The 18,484-nt window shown below is 51.5% G+C and overlaps 1 protein-coding gene across 3 annotated transcripts in view; it reads right to left on the minus strand.

The window, feature by feature from the left end:
- LOC107992495 (atrophin-1) overlaps positions 1 to 18,484 on the minus strand; it is a 32,020-nt gene that overhangs the window by 7,927 nt on the left and 5,609 nt on the right. Inside the window, exons 1-6 of one of the 3 annotated variants that reach the window (XM_062071727.1) lie at positions 18,274 to 18,402; positions 10,721 to 10,791; positions 9,002 to 9,219; positions 8,034 to 8,335; positions 7,501 to 7,642; positions 5,654 to 5,723 (exon numbers count right to left, since the gene is read on the minus strand). In XM_062071727.1, the coding sequence (XP_061927711.1) occupies positions 5,654 to 5,723; positions 7,501 to 7,642; positions 8,034 to 8,335; positions 9,002 to 9,219; positions 10,721 to 10,742 (754 nt within the window). In that variant the 5' untranslated portion in view covers positions 10,743 to 10,791; positions 18,274 to 18,402. Of the gene's footprint in view, positions 1 to 5,653; positions 5,724 to 7,500; positions 7,643 to 8,033; positions 8,336 to 9,001; positions 9,220 to 10,720; positions 10,792 to 11,172; positions 13,569 to 18,273; positions 18,403 to 18,484 lie in introns of those variants that run through there. The other 2 variants (XM_062071726.1, XM_062071725.1) reach the window with 2 other exon arrangements.

Raw genomic sequence — 18,484 nt, forward strand, 5'->3', positions numbered from 1 at the left:
CGGGGCGGAGGGGAGCGGAGGGGAGGGGGATAAGAAGGGGAGGGGGGCGGGGAGTAAAGTCTGATGGCGCGAAATTACAGACGTCGGCCAAGTATATCCCGCGAGCGTTTACCCCTAGCAGCAGCGGCAGCAGCAGCGGCGGCAGATAGAGATTTATGACGCGGCCTCGGAAATTCTCTCCCTCTTGTCCTCTCGGTCTCGCCTCCTCTTGCACCACCGACCTACAACCGCACCACACGACCTTGGAGAACTTGGAAACAAAGTTAAACGCTCGTCTGCCGTGGCCATTGCCGTTCCCGAAGCCGTAGCCATACCGACCGAGTCGTAACTCTCCGCCCGTATCGCGTATTCTCGTGAAACGGGACGAAACTGTTCCTTTCTGCTCTTAAATTCGACGCACGGGGTCAAACTTTTTTCCCCCCCTCCCCCCTCCTTTTCTCGCGGGGAAAAAAAGTATCGGCTCGATCGTTACATCCGTGCACACGTGGACCCGTAGAAGGGACGCCTGCCGGTCCGTTCCAACAGGACTAACGACCGATCGAGCAAACTTTATCGAAGCGAAACGCGACCCTTCCTTCCCTCTCGTTCGCACCGCTAACCTAACCCAACTTGACTTCCCTCGACCTTTTCGCGTCGCTCGTTACCTCGCCTCACCTTATCTCGGCTTATCGGTCTTTCCAACTTTTATCATTTTCTTTCTCTCTCGTTTTTCTTCCTTCCTCCTTTCTTTCTTTTTTCCTCTCTCTCTCTCTCTCTCTCTCTCTTGGAAACACCGTGGCCGGTATCTATCGCGTCCCTCAAACTCGAAGTCGGAAGGAGGCGCGCCGCGTGGAACGCGTAGGAAAGAATAGAATAAGGAAAACGCGTTTGCCATGCGTAATCTCGAAACGAGAGCAAACTCGAGTTTGCCGATTTCCCAGGCGTTCGTAAATTTATCCGGAAACTTTCAAAGTCGAAAAAGTTTCGGTTTTCTCCGGTTTGACCGACTTAACTCGTTCACCCGAGTTCCGGGTTCGAGAGCAACAGGATCCTCGCCTCTCTTTCTCCATATTTCTTCAAAGTGTCGCGGGATCGGAGAAAAGAGGATTCGGCCCCCTCGTTTCCGGCGCGAGTTAGGCAAAGCGTAGGGAGCGGGACCTATACCGAATTCTCGAAATTTCGTTGACCCAGATTTTTCCTCCTTGTCCTCCGATTCTGAATGAACGGCTGATTCGAGTTCGCTGCAGGGGATGCGAGGAGAGTCAGGTGAAAATCGATGCAACCGAGAGAGCGAGAGAGAGAGCGAGAGAGAGACCTGTGCGTGGGTACCGCGGGAGACCGCGCCTGGAAAATCAATTTTCAGGGTTTTCCAGGACGAAGACCCGTTCACGGAGACCTAGGAAAACCGTCAAGTGTATACCGCGATGCTCCCTCTTCTATCGTTCGGTATCCATCCAACTGCCACAATTTGCGAACAAGCACGTATATAAAATCGGCGTAGACGCGTTTTAACGACATTCCTCCGCTAAGAATCGCGCTGTCCGTGATCTCCTCTCTCAGGGAGGAGGAGGAGGAGGAGGAGGAGGAAAAAATACGCGGCCCCCTGCCTCTCGAGGGAAAGGATCACGAATCGAAGGGAAATCGTGGCGTGGGTTATCGTCGCCCATCGAGCCGTTCCGTCCTCGATCGCAGCCGCGACGAAATTTCCGTCCAATCGGGCGCCCAGACTCTTCTCCTGCGCCTGCACGGAGGAGGAGCGGGACGAATCCTTTTTTCGGCCGGGGAATTTTTGAAAAAGATGGGGCACGAAATTGTGGGGGGGTAGCGTAGCAAACGTGCACGGACTGAAAGCTGCTATCGAGCGGATAGGCGTGCGACAACCCCTTCCCTCTCCCTCCCTCCCCCTCGGCCAGCTCTAGTTCTCCCTTTTTCCTCCCCCTCCGCCTCTCCACCCTCTCCTGCCTCCCCTTTGGACCGAGCAGCAAGCTGGCAGAAGGGTGGCCGGTGGGTGGAAAAGGGAGGAGGAGGAGGAGGAGGAGGAGGCTACACGCTTTCCCACACTCACCGGCCAACCCTCCCTCCGTCTCTCTCTCTCTCTCCTCATCCTCCTCCTCCAGCATGTCCATCCCCCCACTCTCCCTCCCTCTATCCATCTTTCTCTCCTCTCCTAGCTCATTCTCGCTCTCCTCTTCACCCTCACCCTCGAGCACACCGCCCTCATCCTCGCCCTCCTCCCTTCTCGCCCGACACAGCCGCCACTCATTATTGTTCCCACCACCACCACCATCACCACCACCACCACCACCACTACCACCACCACCACCAACCCTAACCTCCGCCACCTCCTTTCCCACTTGCACCAACATCGACAACCATCAACCTCCCATCTCTCTCAGACCCGCGCATTTAACCGGCTTCCCCAATCTTTTCGCAGGTCACTGCTACTCTCCGCGATACTCTTGCACGCGCTGAATACGTCTTCTTTTCTTCCTTCCACGGGTATTTTTCTCTTCCTTTCTTCCCTTCTTCTTCTTCTTCTTCTGTCTTCTTCGGTCATCGTGGCTTCTTTTTCTTCAGTTCCCGGCGAAGAAAGGATCGGTGGAAAATCGCGCAGGTGGATAGAAATTTTGTATTTTCCACGATCGCGTGTACACGATGATCGATATAGTCGGGGATCGGTTGCATTCGGGAAGAAAGAGAGTTTCGAAAACTCGAATCGAGTATTTCTCGACTAAGTAAGTAAGTAAGTAAGTGAGTAAGTGAGTAAGTAAGTAAGTAAGTAAGTAAGTAAGTAAGTAAGTAAGTAAGTAAGTAAGTAAGTACGTTGGACGATCGAAGGATGTAGGATGTAACGTGGAGCAAGAGAGCGGAAGTCGAAACTCCAGTTTTCAAGTTAACGAGCGTCGGAGTCTAGACTTACTTTCTACTTTGCAACACCGGCGATACCGCAAAGACGAAAATCGGTCATCGTTATCGATCGACCAAACTCCGAGTTATGACGATAATTTACTTTACTTTCCAACTTCCCTCGCTATCGTGATTTTTCTATCTCTTTCCCTCCTCCGTGAAGGAGGAGATAAGAGGGAGATAAAAAAGAGAAAATAAAAGGAGAGCGATTTCGGGAGAGATAAGTCTCGCGATACGGATTGGAAAAGCATGGATGGAACGATTAGACGACGGCGAACGATAGAGAGGAAGGCGCGAACGAAGTGGAGGAGGAGTGGAACATCCGCCGCGGTGGTAGTATAGGCGAAAGCGCAAGGGTGAAGGAACGACAGACGCGGCGGTGGTCGTCTCCTTCTCCTTGTGCGAGAGGCGCGACGGCTCGATTGCCACGACCACGAAAAGTTTCCCCGGTCACGTTCAACTTTCGCGCCGTTGGAAAAAGCCCGCCGCTCGAATTGGGTCACCGACCGGCCGACTCTCCCCCTCCTCCCCCCGCGATTCTACCCTACCACGACGACGGCCCTTCTTTCTCGCCCCCATTCCCCCTCCCCCGGCTAAACTTTCGTCTCGTATCTCGCTTCGCCTCGTTCGAATTTCCAAACGCGTGCATACGCGACTTTTCGCACTTTTTCTTCCTCCCTCTCGGGCACACGATCGACAAACGGGAAGAAATGGGGAGAAAAAGATTTCGCGTCTTCTCTTACACGTCTCCGTCGCGCGCCGAAGGCGTCGACGCAACTTCACTTTCACTCGTCGTCCACGGCCGAAAGTTTAAATTTCGTGACGGGGGCGAAAACGGGGAAGAACCGGGGAGCATTCGACGAGAGCGGACACTTCTCTATCTCTCGATGCGCTCCGATCGATCGACACCGAGTACTAACTCGTGGGATCGATCGAGCGTGCTCGAGCGTTTACACCTCGATCGATCGAACCGCGGTTCACGGCACCGCGACAACTCGTGATACTCTCTCCCTGGCTGGAGAAAGACACGCGCGAAAGACAATCGACGATTATCCGCGCGAGCACCTCGTCGTCGTCCTGGCCGTGGTCCTCGCCGGCGGTCGTGGTCGTGGTCGTAATCGTGGTCGTCGTAGCGCGGAGCGAAAACACTCGCGGCGGCGGCGGCGTAGAAGAATCGCGCGCAACTCGACGCGGTACCGCAGCACACTGCGAGTATCGGGACGCGCGAGCAGCCTCGATCCGATCACTGGGACCCCGCGTTCGCTTTCCACCGATCGAATCGGCTGAACCGCGCTGAATTTTTCGGGGTTTACTGCCTTTAGGCCCGGTCCGCTTCTCCCTCCCTTCGTGGCTTAAATTGACCCGTCGTTCTCGATCCACCACCCATCCTCCTTTCCCACGCGGCCCACCCACTCCTCTCTCCCTCTCTCTCCATCGCTGGCGAACCTCCCCCTCCCCTCCCACTCCACACTCCACCCTCGCCTCCGCTCCTCCCCGCGCCGCCGCTCGCCACAGCTTCCAACCTTTTTACCCCGTACCTACCCTGCTTCCGCCTCCTCCTCCACCTCTTTCTTCTCCCTCCCCGAGCCACCTCCTCTTCCTCTCACCCCGTTTTTATCCTGCTCTCCCTCACGCGCACCACTCATTATAGTTGCTCCCTCCACTACAACCATCCTCCTCCTCCTCCTCCTCCTCCCCCCCTCACCCCTTTCCCGCTCTTCGCAGTCCGCTTCAACCCGCTTCGTATCCCACCTCCTGCACGCCACCACCACCCTCCACCACCCGATCCACTGCTCTACCGCAACCCCGGGAAAACCCTGGAAAATCCAGCAGCGTATACCTAACTTCACCCTCTATACGTATACATATATATATATATATGTGTGTGTGTGTATGTGTCGCACATATACTTGTATATATATATATATATATATATACATATATATATAGATATATATTATGTATACGTATATATGTGCCACGTATGCGTATGAGCGTGAGCGACCGCGCACAATTGTGTACAAGTGGCGTTATACGGCGTCCAGTCCAGGTAATATTCCCTATGTACTTATGCACGCGCGACCACATCACGCGTACCGCGTACACGCTCGTAAAATGCACGCGACGAAGAAGAGCGCGCGCGAGAGATCGTTCGAAGGTCGATCTTCGACCATCCTCCTCCTTATTCTCCTCCTGCTCCACCTCCCCCTCCCGTGCTCCACCTCCTCCTCCTCTCTTTCGATTGCGTCGAGCACGCGTTGTTTTTTGGCCATGCGAGATCGGTCGTGGGCCGCGCGAATCGTCGACTATTCTCTCCGTCGTGGACGAGTGTTCGTGTCGTTCCTTCTTTCCCCCTCCCCCTGCCCGGTTCGTTCGTTGGTTGGTTCGGTTGGTCGGTCGGTCGGTCGGTCGGTCGGTTGGAAACCGCGTTAAAAATAACCGATGATCGTTGTTCGGTCGATCGCGTCGAGCACGCATCGAGCCAAGGAAAAATAGGGGGAACGACCGAGTTTTTCGATGAGCGCGCGCGTTACGCGCGAACCGGCTCGGATAATTTGCGTTCCAAGCAAGCCGCCTCTCTCGTTATACCGTTAATCACCGATTCGCCGATCTTACCGCGTTCTCTCCGATTTCCAGAGCAAAAGGGACAACGCGATGATGACGAGAAGAAGAAGAAGAAGAAGAAGAAGAAGAAGAAGATGATGATGAAGAAGATGAAGAAGATGAAGAAGAAAACGGAGAAGAAGAAGAGAGTGGTTCAACTCACAGAAGTGGTTCCCCGGTCCGGCGTAGTGATGACCCTTGTAAGCGGCGAACAGTCCTGGGTTGATTCCAATCTACGACACAAAAATCGATCCCGTTAATCTCGAATCGATGGATGGATGGGGATCGCAACGATTATCCGCTCTTCCGTTCGTCCTCGCAAGCATACCGCAAACAAGCAAAAAAAATCGCATCACGGATCCGCTTAATTTACCTTTATCGCGATCGATCGATCGATTTATTTCTCCAACGATCCAAAATGATACTTCGGTTTCGATCTCTCCTTCCAAAGAGATGATTACCGCTTACTTCCAATTTCTTCCAGCGCGGTATATATAAGATTGCTCGGTGTGGAAACGGCGAGAGCGAAAGCGAGCGTGCAAGTTTCTTCTTCTCCTCGATCCGCGTATACGTCCGAGATAACGATCGCGGTGAACGGTGGCGTCGGAGTTTTCCGTTTCGTACGGTCGATTCCTTTCCCGGCGCGGAACACGCGAACACGGATTTCGCATACACCGTTCTTAGCCACGATTATGCAACGCGATAGAGACAGGTGTGGTAGTACCTGTTGCGCAACCACATTATCTTCGCTCTTCGCTCCGTCGGTTGAACAATTAATAACGACAAAGTCCAAGGATACGCGACAGGGCCGCCGTGTGTTGTGTTGGACGTTGCGACGCGTCCTCACATCCGCGACCCGCTTTCGTTCTATCCTCTATCCTCGACCGTCGCGCCACTTTTCTCTCTTTTTCTCTCCTCCTGTGTTTGTTTTGTTTTTTTCCCCATCGATCCGCGTTTTTTATCGTCCGAGAAAGAGAAAAAACAAGAAGAAGAAGAAGAAGAAGAAGAAGGAGGAGGAAAAGAGTCGGAAGTAACGAGCGCCAAGAATAGGAACGAGATGGGAAAATTTGGTGGGACGAAAATGGCGCGATATCGTTGGTCGCTTACGGGTGGCCGAGTCCTCTCCCTCTGTACATAAAGTACGTATCGCATTAGCGCGTTAACGCCAATGCGTTAGCCGGTCGGTCGGCGTCGAATGGCGCTTCGGCCGGGATAAACGAGGATAAAATGACACGGGGAGGTTGGAAGGCAGAGTAGGGTGTGGAATTGTCGCCGATTGAAAACAACGCTTGTCGATGAGAGCGGATCGGGTCTGGGTTAGGGGGCCGGTAGAGAGGGGCGGTCGCGGCGGCACGAGGGTAGGGATCCAGGGGTAGAGAGCCTCGACGAAGGCCGGCCGACACCGGTGTCCCGCTGCGTTCGATTACAACGACGCCCGTAATAACCGAATTGCCCACGGCCCGTTAAAGCGTTTACACCGTTTGACGGATGATCGACCGCGCGCTCGCTACTGGTAATATATGAATATCAACCAACTCGCCCTCTCTCTCTCTCTCTCTCTCTCTCTTCTCCGAAACACACTCGATCGCATCGTAACCTTATCTCGTCGAGTCAAGGTCGTATTGGGGGGGGGATTTGATAAACGGAGGGAAAATGGAAAACGCGAATCGTCGTCGATTGGAAATGGAACGATTTGGATCGACATTGCGCTCGATGAAACGGGCCGCGATAGAAAGGTGGTGAACGCGCTCGTTACCAACGTCGAGCGTGATAACCGAATTGGGTATGGACCATTAAAGCGATTACGACACCTGACGAACCCGCTACAAACGGCTATTTGTCGTCTCGTTACCTTCCATCCGAATTTTCTCGCTAACCAGACGCCCGTTATGGCCCACGGCTAATCCGATTAATCGTTTCTTCCCTTCTCGCGGGGGAAACAAGGGAGAGAAAACAAAAAAAAAAAAGAAGAAAAGGGAGAGGGAAGGTTCCCTCTCGCAAGCCACTTACTATGATAATGTCCAAATTGTTGGTAAGATGATCCGGAAGCACGCGCTTGCTCACTTCCTCTTCCGGCATACCGTCGAATCTGTCGTGCTTCTTCCTCTCTTTGTACGTCTTTGCTCGTTTCTTCGCCTCGGCCAGCTCCGCTCTGCGTAAAAAAGAGAGAGGGCGTTCGATTAACGCCAAGAAGCAAACAAAAGAGGGGAAAAAAAGAACATTCGAGAACGATATAATTTCGCGAGAGAGAAATTCGACACAGGAGAGTCGAGAAAAGCGAAGTTCGCAGTCGAGCGACGACTATAATCGAGTCTAGTCGCATCGATCCACCATCTATCGACCTTACCGCGAATTATTATTTAGAAATGAACTTGTATCCGTTGACCGCGAATACCAGGCCGACGCGCGGTCTGCCAAACGCGATTCCGAGAGAAAAAAAAAAGAAAGAAAGGAAGAAAAAGTGATCGATCGTTCTTTCTTTGGAAAAGTAAAGTGTATCTAAGGTGCTCTCGGCGCTCTCTCTCTCTCTCTCTCTCTCTTACTCTTCCGGGGTGAGAATCATCTCGGATTTCCTCTTGCGGCCCCTCTTTTTCGGTTGATGCGCCGTCAACTGGGGATTCACGCTGCCGTTCATCACGCCGAGGTTCATTTGAAGATGTTGCGGTGCGGAGAGCGAGCCGGGCGGCGTGGACGTAGGTGTAGCCAGCACCGCTTGCCCTCCACCTGGACACGTCATGTTTTCGGGATTCCCGACCGGACTGCTCGCCGTCCTTATGCCGCCCATCGACATTTCCTCGTCCACGAACGAGTACGGGTCCACCGGGGTCTCGCATTTGATCGCCACCTGTCGTCAACCAATAATCGTTGGCGAAAATTCGCTCGTTTTCAAAAAAATTTTTCCCATTTCTCCCGCTCGATCTTGCGTTTCGCTTCTTTCGATCGATCCTCCGATCGCCCCCAACCGTCGTAGATCTCGCGACGAGATAACCGGCCACGAGATAGCGACACCATTATTTCCGGCTGTTGCTCGCAACCTCCGGACGCGCGTATATACAAAATACGGCGAAATATGGAGCGTAGCACAAAAGGAAGAGATACTGTTTATCGGTGTCTGGTGGTCGTCGCGACCGATTATCTTTCGGCTCGATAGCCTCGATCTTGGGTTATCTTGGTTACGATAGCGAACGGTTCGCCGTACGTGTACGACTCGTGTTCCAACTTAAGAGGCAAACGAACGGCAATTTCGATTCGATCCAATACTCGCTCGCTATCGTATCGTTCGTATCGTTAACAGGGAGAAAAGGAAATCGAAGGTGAGAAATATTTTTGTAGAAGGGGAGGAGGGCGTGTGCACGATCGGTCGTAAGAGACCAAATCCATCTTCGGTCCGCGAAATTTGTCATCGATCCCGCGATCGATCCGTTATCTGAAATCGATTTCGATCGCGTGAAAGCGCGCGTCGAAAAGGAGGATTCGGGGGAAGGGGAGAGAGAAAATAGAAAAAACTCACCTGTCCGAGGGTGGAAGCGGCGGAGGCAGGTTGCTGGGGTTGATGCGCTGTCGCCGATATCGGCGTGAGGGGTGTGTGCGGCGTGTGTGGTGTGTGCGGTGTGTGCGGTGTCAGCGGCGTGTGGTACTGCTGACTGCTGTCACCACCGGTGCTCCTCATCTCGAGGTCCGGACTTGTCTCGTAACCGTCATCCCTCGCTTCCTGCTTTACCATCACTCCTGTGCACACGGAAAAAGACATCGTACCCGACGCTGTGTCGCCTCCGTCTATTCTCGCCTCGATAACTCGAACCGATCGCCCAAACATCCCCCAAAAAGCTTCCCTTTTCGCGCCCCCCCCCCTTCGTTTTTCCGCTACATTTCGATATTTTTTAATATCGATCCCCGACGCTTAGAGCGACGTGTTATTATTTACGCCTTCGGCTCGCTTCTTACTCGCGACACGCGCTTAATATTTTTACGCGGTGAGTCAACGTTTTTACGTAAATATATGCCCGCCCGTAAGTGGCATAGTATCTCTTCTTCTCCAGTTTGAATAAAACCGCACGCTTCTCCCCCTCCCCTCCCCTTCCTTCCGTCCGAAGGAAGGCCACGTATCTCCTCGTCGCGAGTGAAGAGGAGGGAGAAGAGAAAAGAAAGAAGTGTCGCTTTTCTTTTTCAACGGATAAACTCGGTTACTCTATTAATCCATCGAATCCGAGGATCTCGTCGAAACGGCGAACGCGTTCGAGCGATGCTCAACGGCGCGTGCGATTGTTCAATGAGTCCGGAAAAAAAATATTTGCCACCCCCAGTGATATCCTCGGTAATCGACGCTTTCCACATTTTTTCCCTCTTTTTTTTCCTTTTTTTTTTTTTTTCCTTTTTTTTTTTTTTTTTTTTTACGCGTTTCCAATCATGCGTTCGCACTCTCGCTATCGTTCATGTTCACAATCGCGTTCTCGCGGGTTAACTTATCGTTACAGCTTCGTCCGTTATACGTTTCTTGCGCGGGGGAAGAGAGCTTTTTCCAACGATTCTTCGGATAATAATTCTCGTGTGGGGAAATATTCTCGTTCGGATCGAATCTGAAAATGATGGTAGGCGAGTAAGCGCGCGCGCGTGCGGGTTTTTGCGGGATGCCAAACGCACGAATCACTTACGTCCGGTCGGTGTGCGTACACTCGCATTTGAGAGGTACAATATATAAAATTAAAACGATATTTGATTCGTTATACCTTTGTCCGCGTAATCGCGCGATATTAAATTGTCACGAGGCTGGTAATTTTTTTTTTATTTTTTCTCTCTCTCTCTCTCTCTCTCTTTCTCTCGATCTCTCTCTCCCCCTCTCCCATCGTTGCGAAACTTTTCTCTGCGAAATATCGTCGGAGTCGTTGTTGCTTTTATACATCGTCACCGTTTGATAGTTGTTGGAAAATTGTTCGCGTGGTACGCGTATTCGATGCGCGGCCAATCTTTAAAAGAGAATTCTCCCGATAAATTTGATACAACGCTAATTTAATATGTAGAACGTTTTCCCCAATTTTTCCCCTGCCTCGATTAATCAGCGTTTCTCTCCCTTTATTGCGAAATACGCGTTCCATATCCGAAAAAAGAAAAAAAGGAAAAAAAAGTAATGTACAATTTCATCGATCTCGCCGATTCTTTTCTTCTTCTGTCTACTACATAGAATGTCTGTTTATCTATCTATCTATCGTTCGATACTTAGTCCAATCCTCACCTTGAGAACCAGCGCAATTCATCGGTGTCCCATTTGGTGGCCCTCCGTTTTGCACAGGCGACGGATACGATCTGCAAAGAAAGATTACGAAATTACGTCAACCAGCGTATATCGCTATCTCGGCTGATACGGTTCATAGTTCGCCAACAGCCGCCAACTCGCGATCGAAACTCGATTTTGAATGTATCTATACACCGTCCTCTCCTTTTCTTTTTTTTTTTTTTTTTTTCTTAGAGAAACGGAAAAAGAGAACGGCGGAAGGAGATACGTCTTTTCATCGTATCGGCCAGCAACAGGTAATTTTAACTCGTTCCGAGATAATATTCTTCCCCCTTGATCTCTTTGTTTCTCGCCTTTCGAAAGAGAGCTCTCGAAAGAATATTTCGGGCGGAGACGAATAACGAAGGAATCGCGCACGAAAAAAACGCGAGATAAAAAAGTCCGAACTGTACCCTATTTAATCTATCCTACTTCGTACGAGCGAGCCAACGGTCGGTTGCCATCGCTCTCTTTCTCTTTGTCGCCAGGCGTCGTCCTTCCCTCTTCCTCTTGTCCTCGTTCGTCCATCTTTCTCGGGCAGGTAATCGTTGGATCTTGGAAGTTCGCGTGACACGCACAAACGAGCGTCGGTAACGCGCTTCGCCGCATCCAAATTAGTCGCATCGTTGGATTGCCACGAGAGCGGGTCGCACACAGTTGCGGACAATTCGAATCGTTCGAATCGTTCCTCGCGTTGGTGGTTGCGGAGATCGGTGGTGGGCAAAAGAACGAGGCAAAGTGTGTGACCGTGCTCGAATTTGGAGCGATCGGTTCGGTTTACCAGCCAACGGTCTAAAAGCTGTGTCACTCTACACCACGGGGAAAGTCGATGGACGTGAACGGGAGGAGGGGGAGGGGGGAGGGAGAGAAAGAGATAGAAAGAGAGAGAGAGAGAGAGAGAGAGGAGCTGCGTGGTGCGTAATGGGTCTCCGCGCTACAAATATTACGCTCGAGACTAAATACAAACAATCAAGTTTGTTCGGTTTGTACGGAGCAACGTTGTACGGAGCGATGCTTTGTTGCCAGTTTCCGTTAAAATTGAAAATTACAGGGATACGGCGCGATCGTCGAATCGATATTCCTCGCATCGTACACTTTTCCCACGGTATCGGTCGATTCGTAAGCGCGTTCGTAAGAAAAGGGTTACCGGAAGAGGGGGGAGTTATATTATATAGATATCACTCGATAATTTCCATCTAAATACCGTAATCGCATAGCGCGATACGATGTTTCCGCTCGTGCGTAACTTCGATCCCGAGAACTTGAAAATTTTCTTCCTCCTCCTCCTCCTCCCTCCCTTCCCCACCTTTGAATTATGGATCGCGCGATTGTCGCGCAGGGGGTTGACTCTAATAATAGCGGACCACGCGTCCCAGGTAAGACGTAATTTTCGCCGACGGTAAAATCGTTTCTTCGCGCGCGCCGGAGAAAGAAGATTCTTCGCGGATCCATCGGTCGGGAAGGTCACGTGGTAGGGAAACGCGAACGTTTACTTTTCCGTCGAGAGACGTTTTCCGGACGAGAGAAACGGTGGGGAACGGCCGCTGTTCGAGACAGCGCGATGCTCTGGACAAGAAAGAGTTACGTAAAGAGAGAGATAGGATACTACGCCTCTCGTCTCGTCTCGTCTCGCCTCGTCTCGCGTTTACGATCTAAGGAAGGGGAGGGAGGAGGAAGGAGGGGGGAGGAAAGACGTTACGTTTGAAAATTAGTCAAAGACGGAGAAACGTACGATTTTCGACGCGTACGATCGAAACACGGGAGAAAGGAAGGATGTGGTTTACTTTCTCTTTTCGCGAAGCGTAGCGTCTACGAAAGCGGATGCCTCGCATTTTCGAGGAATCGTGACGAAGCGAGCGATGCGATCGCCTTCTATCGTTTCATCGATATTCCGTGGTCGGTGTTAGCAAACTCGGTTGGTAAAATCGGGGGTGGTAAACGCCGATACGGAAAATCGAGTATCGCGTTACTTTCGCGGATATCCGTGTAAATTCATTTTCGCGGAGAGACGATACTGTTGGGTGAAAAGACGAGGGAAGGAAAAAGGAAGCCGCGATAAAAGTGGCTTCGTAGATAGGTAGGTAGGTAGGTAGGTAGGTAGGTAGGTAGGTAGGTAGATAGGTGGGTGGGTGGGTGGATGGATAGGTAGGAAGACCATGGGATGCACTCGTTCGTAGTGCTATCGACGCGACGCGTCGAGTATTCACGGTGCAACGCGCACTGGAAAATGATCGTTCCGATGCATTTAAGGAAACCGTAGTCCACCGCGTCTTTCTCTTTTTTTTCCACAACCGTTGGCCGTAGTGAAAAAGCTGAAAACTACTTTGCGAGCCTTACGTCGCTCCGCAGCTGTGTTCTCCGTTATCGCGAGAAAAAAAGACGAGAACGAGCCGAAAAATATAGGCGGAGAAAAAAATCCGTGCATCGTAATCATTGTCCGCCCGATGGAAAACGACGTGGCAAGCGACGCGTCGTCGTCGTCACGCCGTACCTCGTATGAACTAATCGCGACGTTTGAGTCAAGATCGACGAACGCGAAAACGCACACGAACGTACATAGGTCGATATATATATACCGAAGGAAATAGCCAGCGAGAAATTTTGTTGAAAAAAGTGAAGGACAAAGGGATCAAAGCATAAACGTTCGCGAAGAAATATTTGGCCGCGTCGAAGGATCGGTGAATACTAGTACGTTTCATAGTCAGTCTCTTTTTTCTTCGCGCGACGACCGTTGCTCGTTTTTGCACGGTAATTCGAAAATACTGGGAATAATTTTCAGCAGGAGCTATACCTGCTGGTGGTCTATGTACTTTTTACGTAGCGCTCGGACCTATGTATCGCGGGCCCCGATGTACACACGCTATATATACATATATATATGTGTGTGTGTGTATATATATATATATATATATATATATGTATATATATATAGGTGCGCTTGTACATGCCACCAAGGTAAATATACAAGGTATATAAGGGTAGCGTGTAGGAGATGGTTGGTACATAGAAGTACTTGCTGGAAACGACTAGGGCAGTGAACGGGAGGTGAGACGAGGGAGGAAGGCAAGGGAATGGAGAGATTCTATCCGTCTCTCTTCCTCCCTCCTCCTCGCTCTCGCTCGCGCTTCTCTTCCTCTCCCCTCGCCCGCTCTCTCTCGCTCTCTCAGTCTCTCTCTCTCTTTCTCTCTCGCTCTCTCGTCTCCATCTCTCTTCGCTTTACTCCCTCCTCTTTCGTAGGGAAAGCTTCGAACCGTTGCTCGAGAACGTTCTTTCGAACATGGAAAGAAAATGATGTTTGTTCGTTTTCTCGATACCGAATGGAATGAAGTTCGGCAGAAAAGAATAATTATCGAATATGAGAAAAATTCTCGAATCGATCCAGACAATCGATTCGGACAATTCTCTTCGCGGATCGAATTACGCGAATTATCCATCCTAAATCGAAACTTGCAAGTTGATAGTTCGACGCTGGAATACTGGTTACTTTTATTCCGTGATTACGATCGAATATGATCGAGACATAGCCGCTTCTTATCTCGAAGCTTTTCGTATGGCGCATTTTACGTACATTTTGAAAGGTTGAGGAGGAAAAGAATACGTAGAAGGCGTTGTTGAGGAAAGTTGAGTCGTCCTCTTCGGTTTGCCCGAATTCATCGATGAAACGATCGAACGCGAAAGGAAGATTCGGAAGGGAGGGAGAGAGAGAGAGACAGAGAAAAATCGAGAAAAGGAAAAGAGGGAAAGAGGCGAGGTCTCGCGCGGGGTTCGTAGCTACCCCTAAGCCGGGCTGTGGCTGGTGCTGGTGCTGCTGCTGCTGCTGCTGCTGCTGCTGCTCGTTGCTAGGGGAAACCTCCAGAAAACTCTACACACACACACTGGCCGTATGCCCGCTGACACGTATACGCATACCCATACAAATTTTCGCGCATACACCGGCAGAGACACCTATACACTACGCACAGACACGGTCGCCAGCTCGCACACGCTTGCCACTAAAGGGGGCAACGAGAGGAGCTCACGCACGTACGCTCACGCACACCTTCGCGCGTCCTGGAAAATGTCGATAACGAAAAACCACTGCTCTTTCGCTCTCTCCTCTTGCCCTTCTCTCTTTCTCACCATCTTTCTCGTCTGCCTGTTCGTCCACTCGCTCGCTCGCTCGCTCGCCCGTTCGCTCGCTCGTTCGTTCGTTCGTTCGCTCGCACGCTCGCTCGCTCGATCGTTGCATTCATTCTTACACGCTCCATCGTTCTCGCACGTATCATCGCGCCAATATTCTTTTCTAGTATTTTTTCAATCTCTCGAATTTTCCCGTTTTCGCGCGCGGTGAAATCAGTTTCCGGGAAAAATTTTCTCTCTTTCCACGAGATCGCCAGATCTTCGCCAGATTCTTCTGCCGAACGTACGTCGAGAAACGTTTCACGCCTGATTTCGTCTCGCGACACCGAAGATCGGTGATTTCGGGCCACGCGTCGTCCTTCGTCGCGTTATCCAGTGGAAAGAGAGAAACGGGCAAAAAGGGGAAAGAATCGGTGACGCAAGCTTACGTGGCGACCCACGTAACGGCCCTCGTAAAAAAGGAGAGAGAGAGAGAGAGAGAATCATCCTGCGTTCGCGATAAAAATTTACGAGGCGGAGGATGAGAATCCGAAAAGCCGAGCACAGGCTCGCCGACATTTCCAAACTCGGAGAAACGAGGTCCTGTGGCGCCACCGTCTTCCTACGGTCCGCGCCGAACCAACGATTTTTTACTCCGTACCATGAATATTTATCTCGCGTATGGAACGGTGACGTTGGGCCGTGTCGAACTCGAATCGGTTGGCAACCGGAGAAGGAAAGAACGCGCGAATCGCGTACGAAAGCCGAATTCGGGTTTGCGACGGCACGAAGGAAAAGACGAAGGAAAGGAGGATCGACGATGGTCGAAGGTCGAACGACCTTCGCCAACACGGAGAAGGGAGAGGATTCCCCCGAGTGGAATCGACGTATCGCCTTAGGTCGCGTCGTAGTTCCAAGTTTCCAGTTATAAATTACAGGGTAGACGACCGAGTTCCACCGTTTCTTCTCCCGACGTCCTTCTCTCTTCCCTCCCGTCCATCCTCTTTTTCTCTCGCCTTCCTTCGCCTCCCCTCCTCTTTTTTCTTCCCTTCGGTCGCCTAACTGGCTCGCAGGAGCCGTACACCGCGTATCGGAACGTGCGTTCGAACCACGTGTGGTCCCCATTCATAAAATCCTCGAGCCGTAGCACGTGCATCGGAACCCCCTAAAGGACACCGCCGCACTTTTTAAACCTTTCTTTCATCCTCCTCCTCTTTTTCTTTTTTTTCCCCTCCCCCTTCCAATGTATTTCACGCGATATAATAAATCCAGTTCTCTCTCTTTTTTTCCCCTCTCTTTTTCGCAAACCCGAATCGATTTTCGTTCAAGCCTCTTCCAGTAGGCGATCCGTCGATCTATCGTTATCGATGGTCGAGTCAAGAAAAATCGTCTTCGTCTTTCTCTTTTGCCGCGATGGGACAAAGAATTCAAGAACGAGTAATCGGTCTCTCTTTTCTCTTTCCCCTCCCCTCCCTTCTCTACCCTCCTGCTCTCGTTGCTTCCTCTCAGCCGTTCGAGGAGCAACAACTCTTGCGGTCGAGGCGCGATAATCTTGCCTCGAATCTGTGCAGTCGCGATCGATCGAGAGGATTCTCTCTCTCTCTCTCTCGAGAAGCATGCTCGATTTTCATGTAATTCAAACGAAGCGCGAGACTTGGAACGAGACATCGGATCGCGATGCGAAACGATTCGTCTCTTCTACCGTTGACGACCAGAAGGTAACTCGGCCGCCCCTCGCCTCCTCTCCTCTTATCTTGGGGATGGGAAGAGAAAAAAACGAGAATGAATGAATCGACGCGATGGATCGCGCGCCTTTCTCTCTCTCCCCCTCTCCCCTCCCCTGTTCCAGCGGAAAATATACGCGGAGAATACGGCAAGTGAGTCAATATATATCGGATACACACACAGCTGGTGGTACTCCCCGGCCTAGGTCGGCCCAATCAAATTTTATGATTTGTATCCATCTCGTTCCTCGCGATCCTGACCTACCGCCACCCGTTTCACCGCCGATAGTGCTCTTTTCGTTCTTGCTTTTTTTCCCCCGACCCTCTCTCTGTACTTCCATCCGATCCCTCGTGCCCTCCCCCCTCCCGCCCCTCCCTACCGCGCGACCTCCGCGAAAAAAAGGGAGAGTGACTTCGAAAGTCAATAAATCGAATTTCTATTCGACGCTTTAAACTTCCCCTCCTCCCGCCGCCCCCTCTCGTTTCATTCTTCTCGCACGTTCAACCCCTAGCGCATGTAACTCGTCAATGAAATATCAACATCTATCATCCGTTTTCCACTTCCTCTTCCTGCCCCCCCACTTCTTCTCCACCTCGCTAATCGGGAGCCGACCTTCGCTTCTTCTTTTCGCTCGTATTCGTTGCCAGATAATTATCGACGCGTCGCGACTGTACTGTATCGCGTCGTACCGAAACGAAACGAAACGAAACGAAATCGACCTTCACGTCTCTCGACAATACGGGGCGACGACGACAACCGACGACGCCAACCGTCGTACCATCCTTGTTTGTGAACACGAGTTGAACACTTTGGAACGATAATTTTCGAAGATTCCTCCAACATCCCCGCCCCCCTCTCCTTGCCCCGATAACTTGGAAAATCTTGCACGCTCCAAATCCTGGATACCTCGATTTTCGGACGGTACGAAAGCGATGCGTCCGACTCGTGGTCGGGAAGAAACGAGGCCAGAACTCGAGGAGACTCGTTTGAACCCGAAATATTGGAGGGAGGGAAGAAGGAGAGTCGAAAGCAGAACTGGATGTTCGACGAGGGAGTGAAAGGGAAGAAAAAGAAGACGGATCGTAGGTAGGATTGATCGCGATGGGGAGACGAAGAGAAAGAGAAACGACCCTTCCTCTTTTCCTTCCTTCCTTCCTTTCTTCCTTCCTTCCTTCCTTCCTTCCTTCCTTCCTTCGAATCCCCAAAGCGAGACGCCACGGCGACGAGACTTTGACCGAGTTTTGAAGCGACTCCTACAGCAGCGACGCGAGGACGAGAGGGTGAGAGCGGCGCAGCTGGTGGGGCCGGTGAGAAGGGTGCGAGGTGCGGCAGCTAGAAAAGAGAGAGAGAGAAAGCGCGCCGCCCTCCCAGACGACCTCCTCCGTATCGCTTCGCATTGCCTCGTAATTTCTCGCATAGCCGACGGTAAACCATTTACCGTGGCCCGTGCCAAAAGTTGGCCAGTCACGCTTCGCGCGCTCCCTCCCCTCCACAATCGAGGAAAAATGGAGGAGAGTTAAGAAAACGAAGCATCGATCGGTCGATCGTCTCTGGAGTCCCGAAACGAAGCGAGAAGAACGACCGCGAAAGGTCGAGGTATGCTCTAGGCGTAGTAAACAAAGAGTGGGGGAATATACGTTGGGTATCTTGGACAGAGGGCATAGCTAAGATGGCCGAGAGGGCATACACACCGTTCCAAGTTTCGATCGGCTCGAGATATTCGTGGACGACTTTCCCAAACTTGTCAACAACCAGGCTGAAAATTCGTCGCGAGAGGGGATGCGCGTGTTTCCAACTTTCCAGTTTCTCGCCGAATTCCGCCAAGTTTCGCCCCACGCTGGCGCGGCTCGATCGGGGGGGAAGAAGGATAGGTTGCATCGATGCGAATCGATGCAAATTAGG

Source organism: Apis cerana, linkage group LG2 (genome assembly GCF_029169275.1).
Source record: "Apis cerana isolate GH-2021 linkage group LG2, AcerK_1.0, whole genome shotgun sequence".
Classification (NCBI taxonomy): Eukaryota; Metazoa; Arthropoda; class Insecta; order Hymenoptera; family Apidae; genus Apis; species Apis cerana.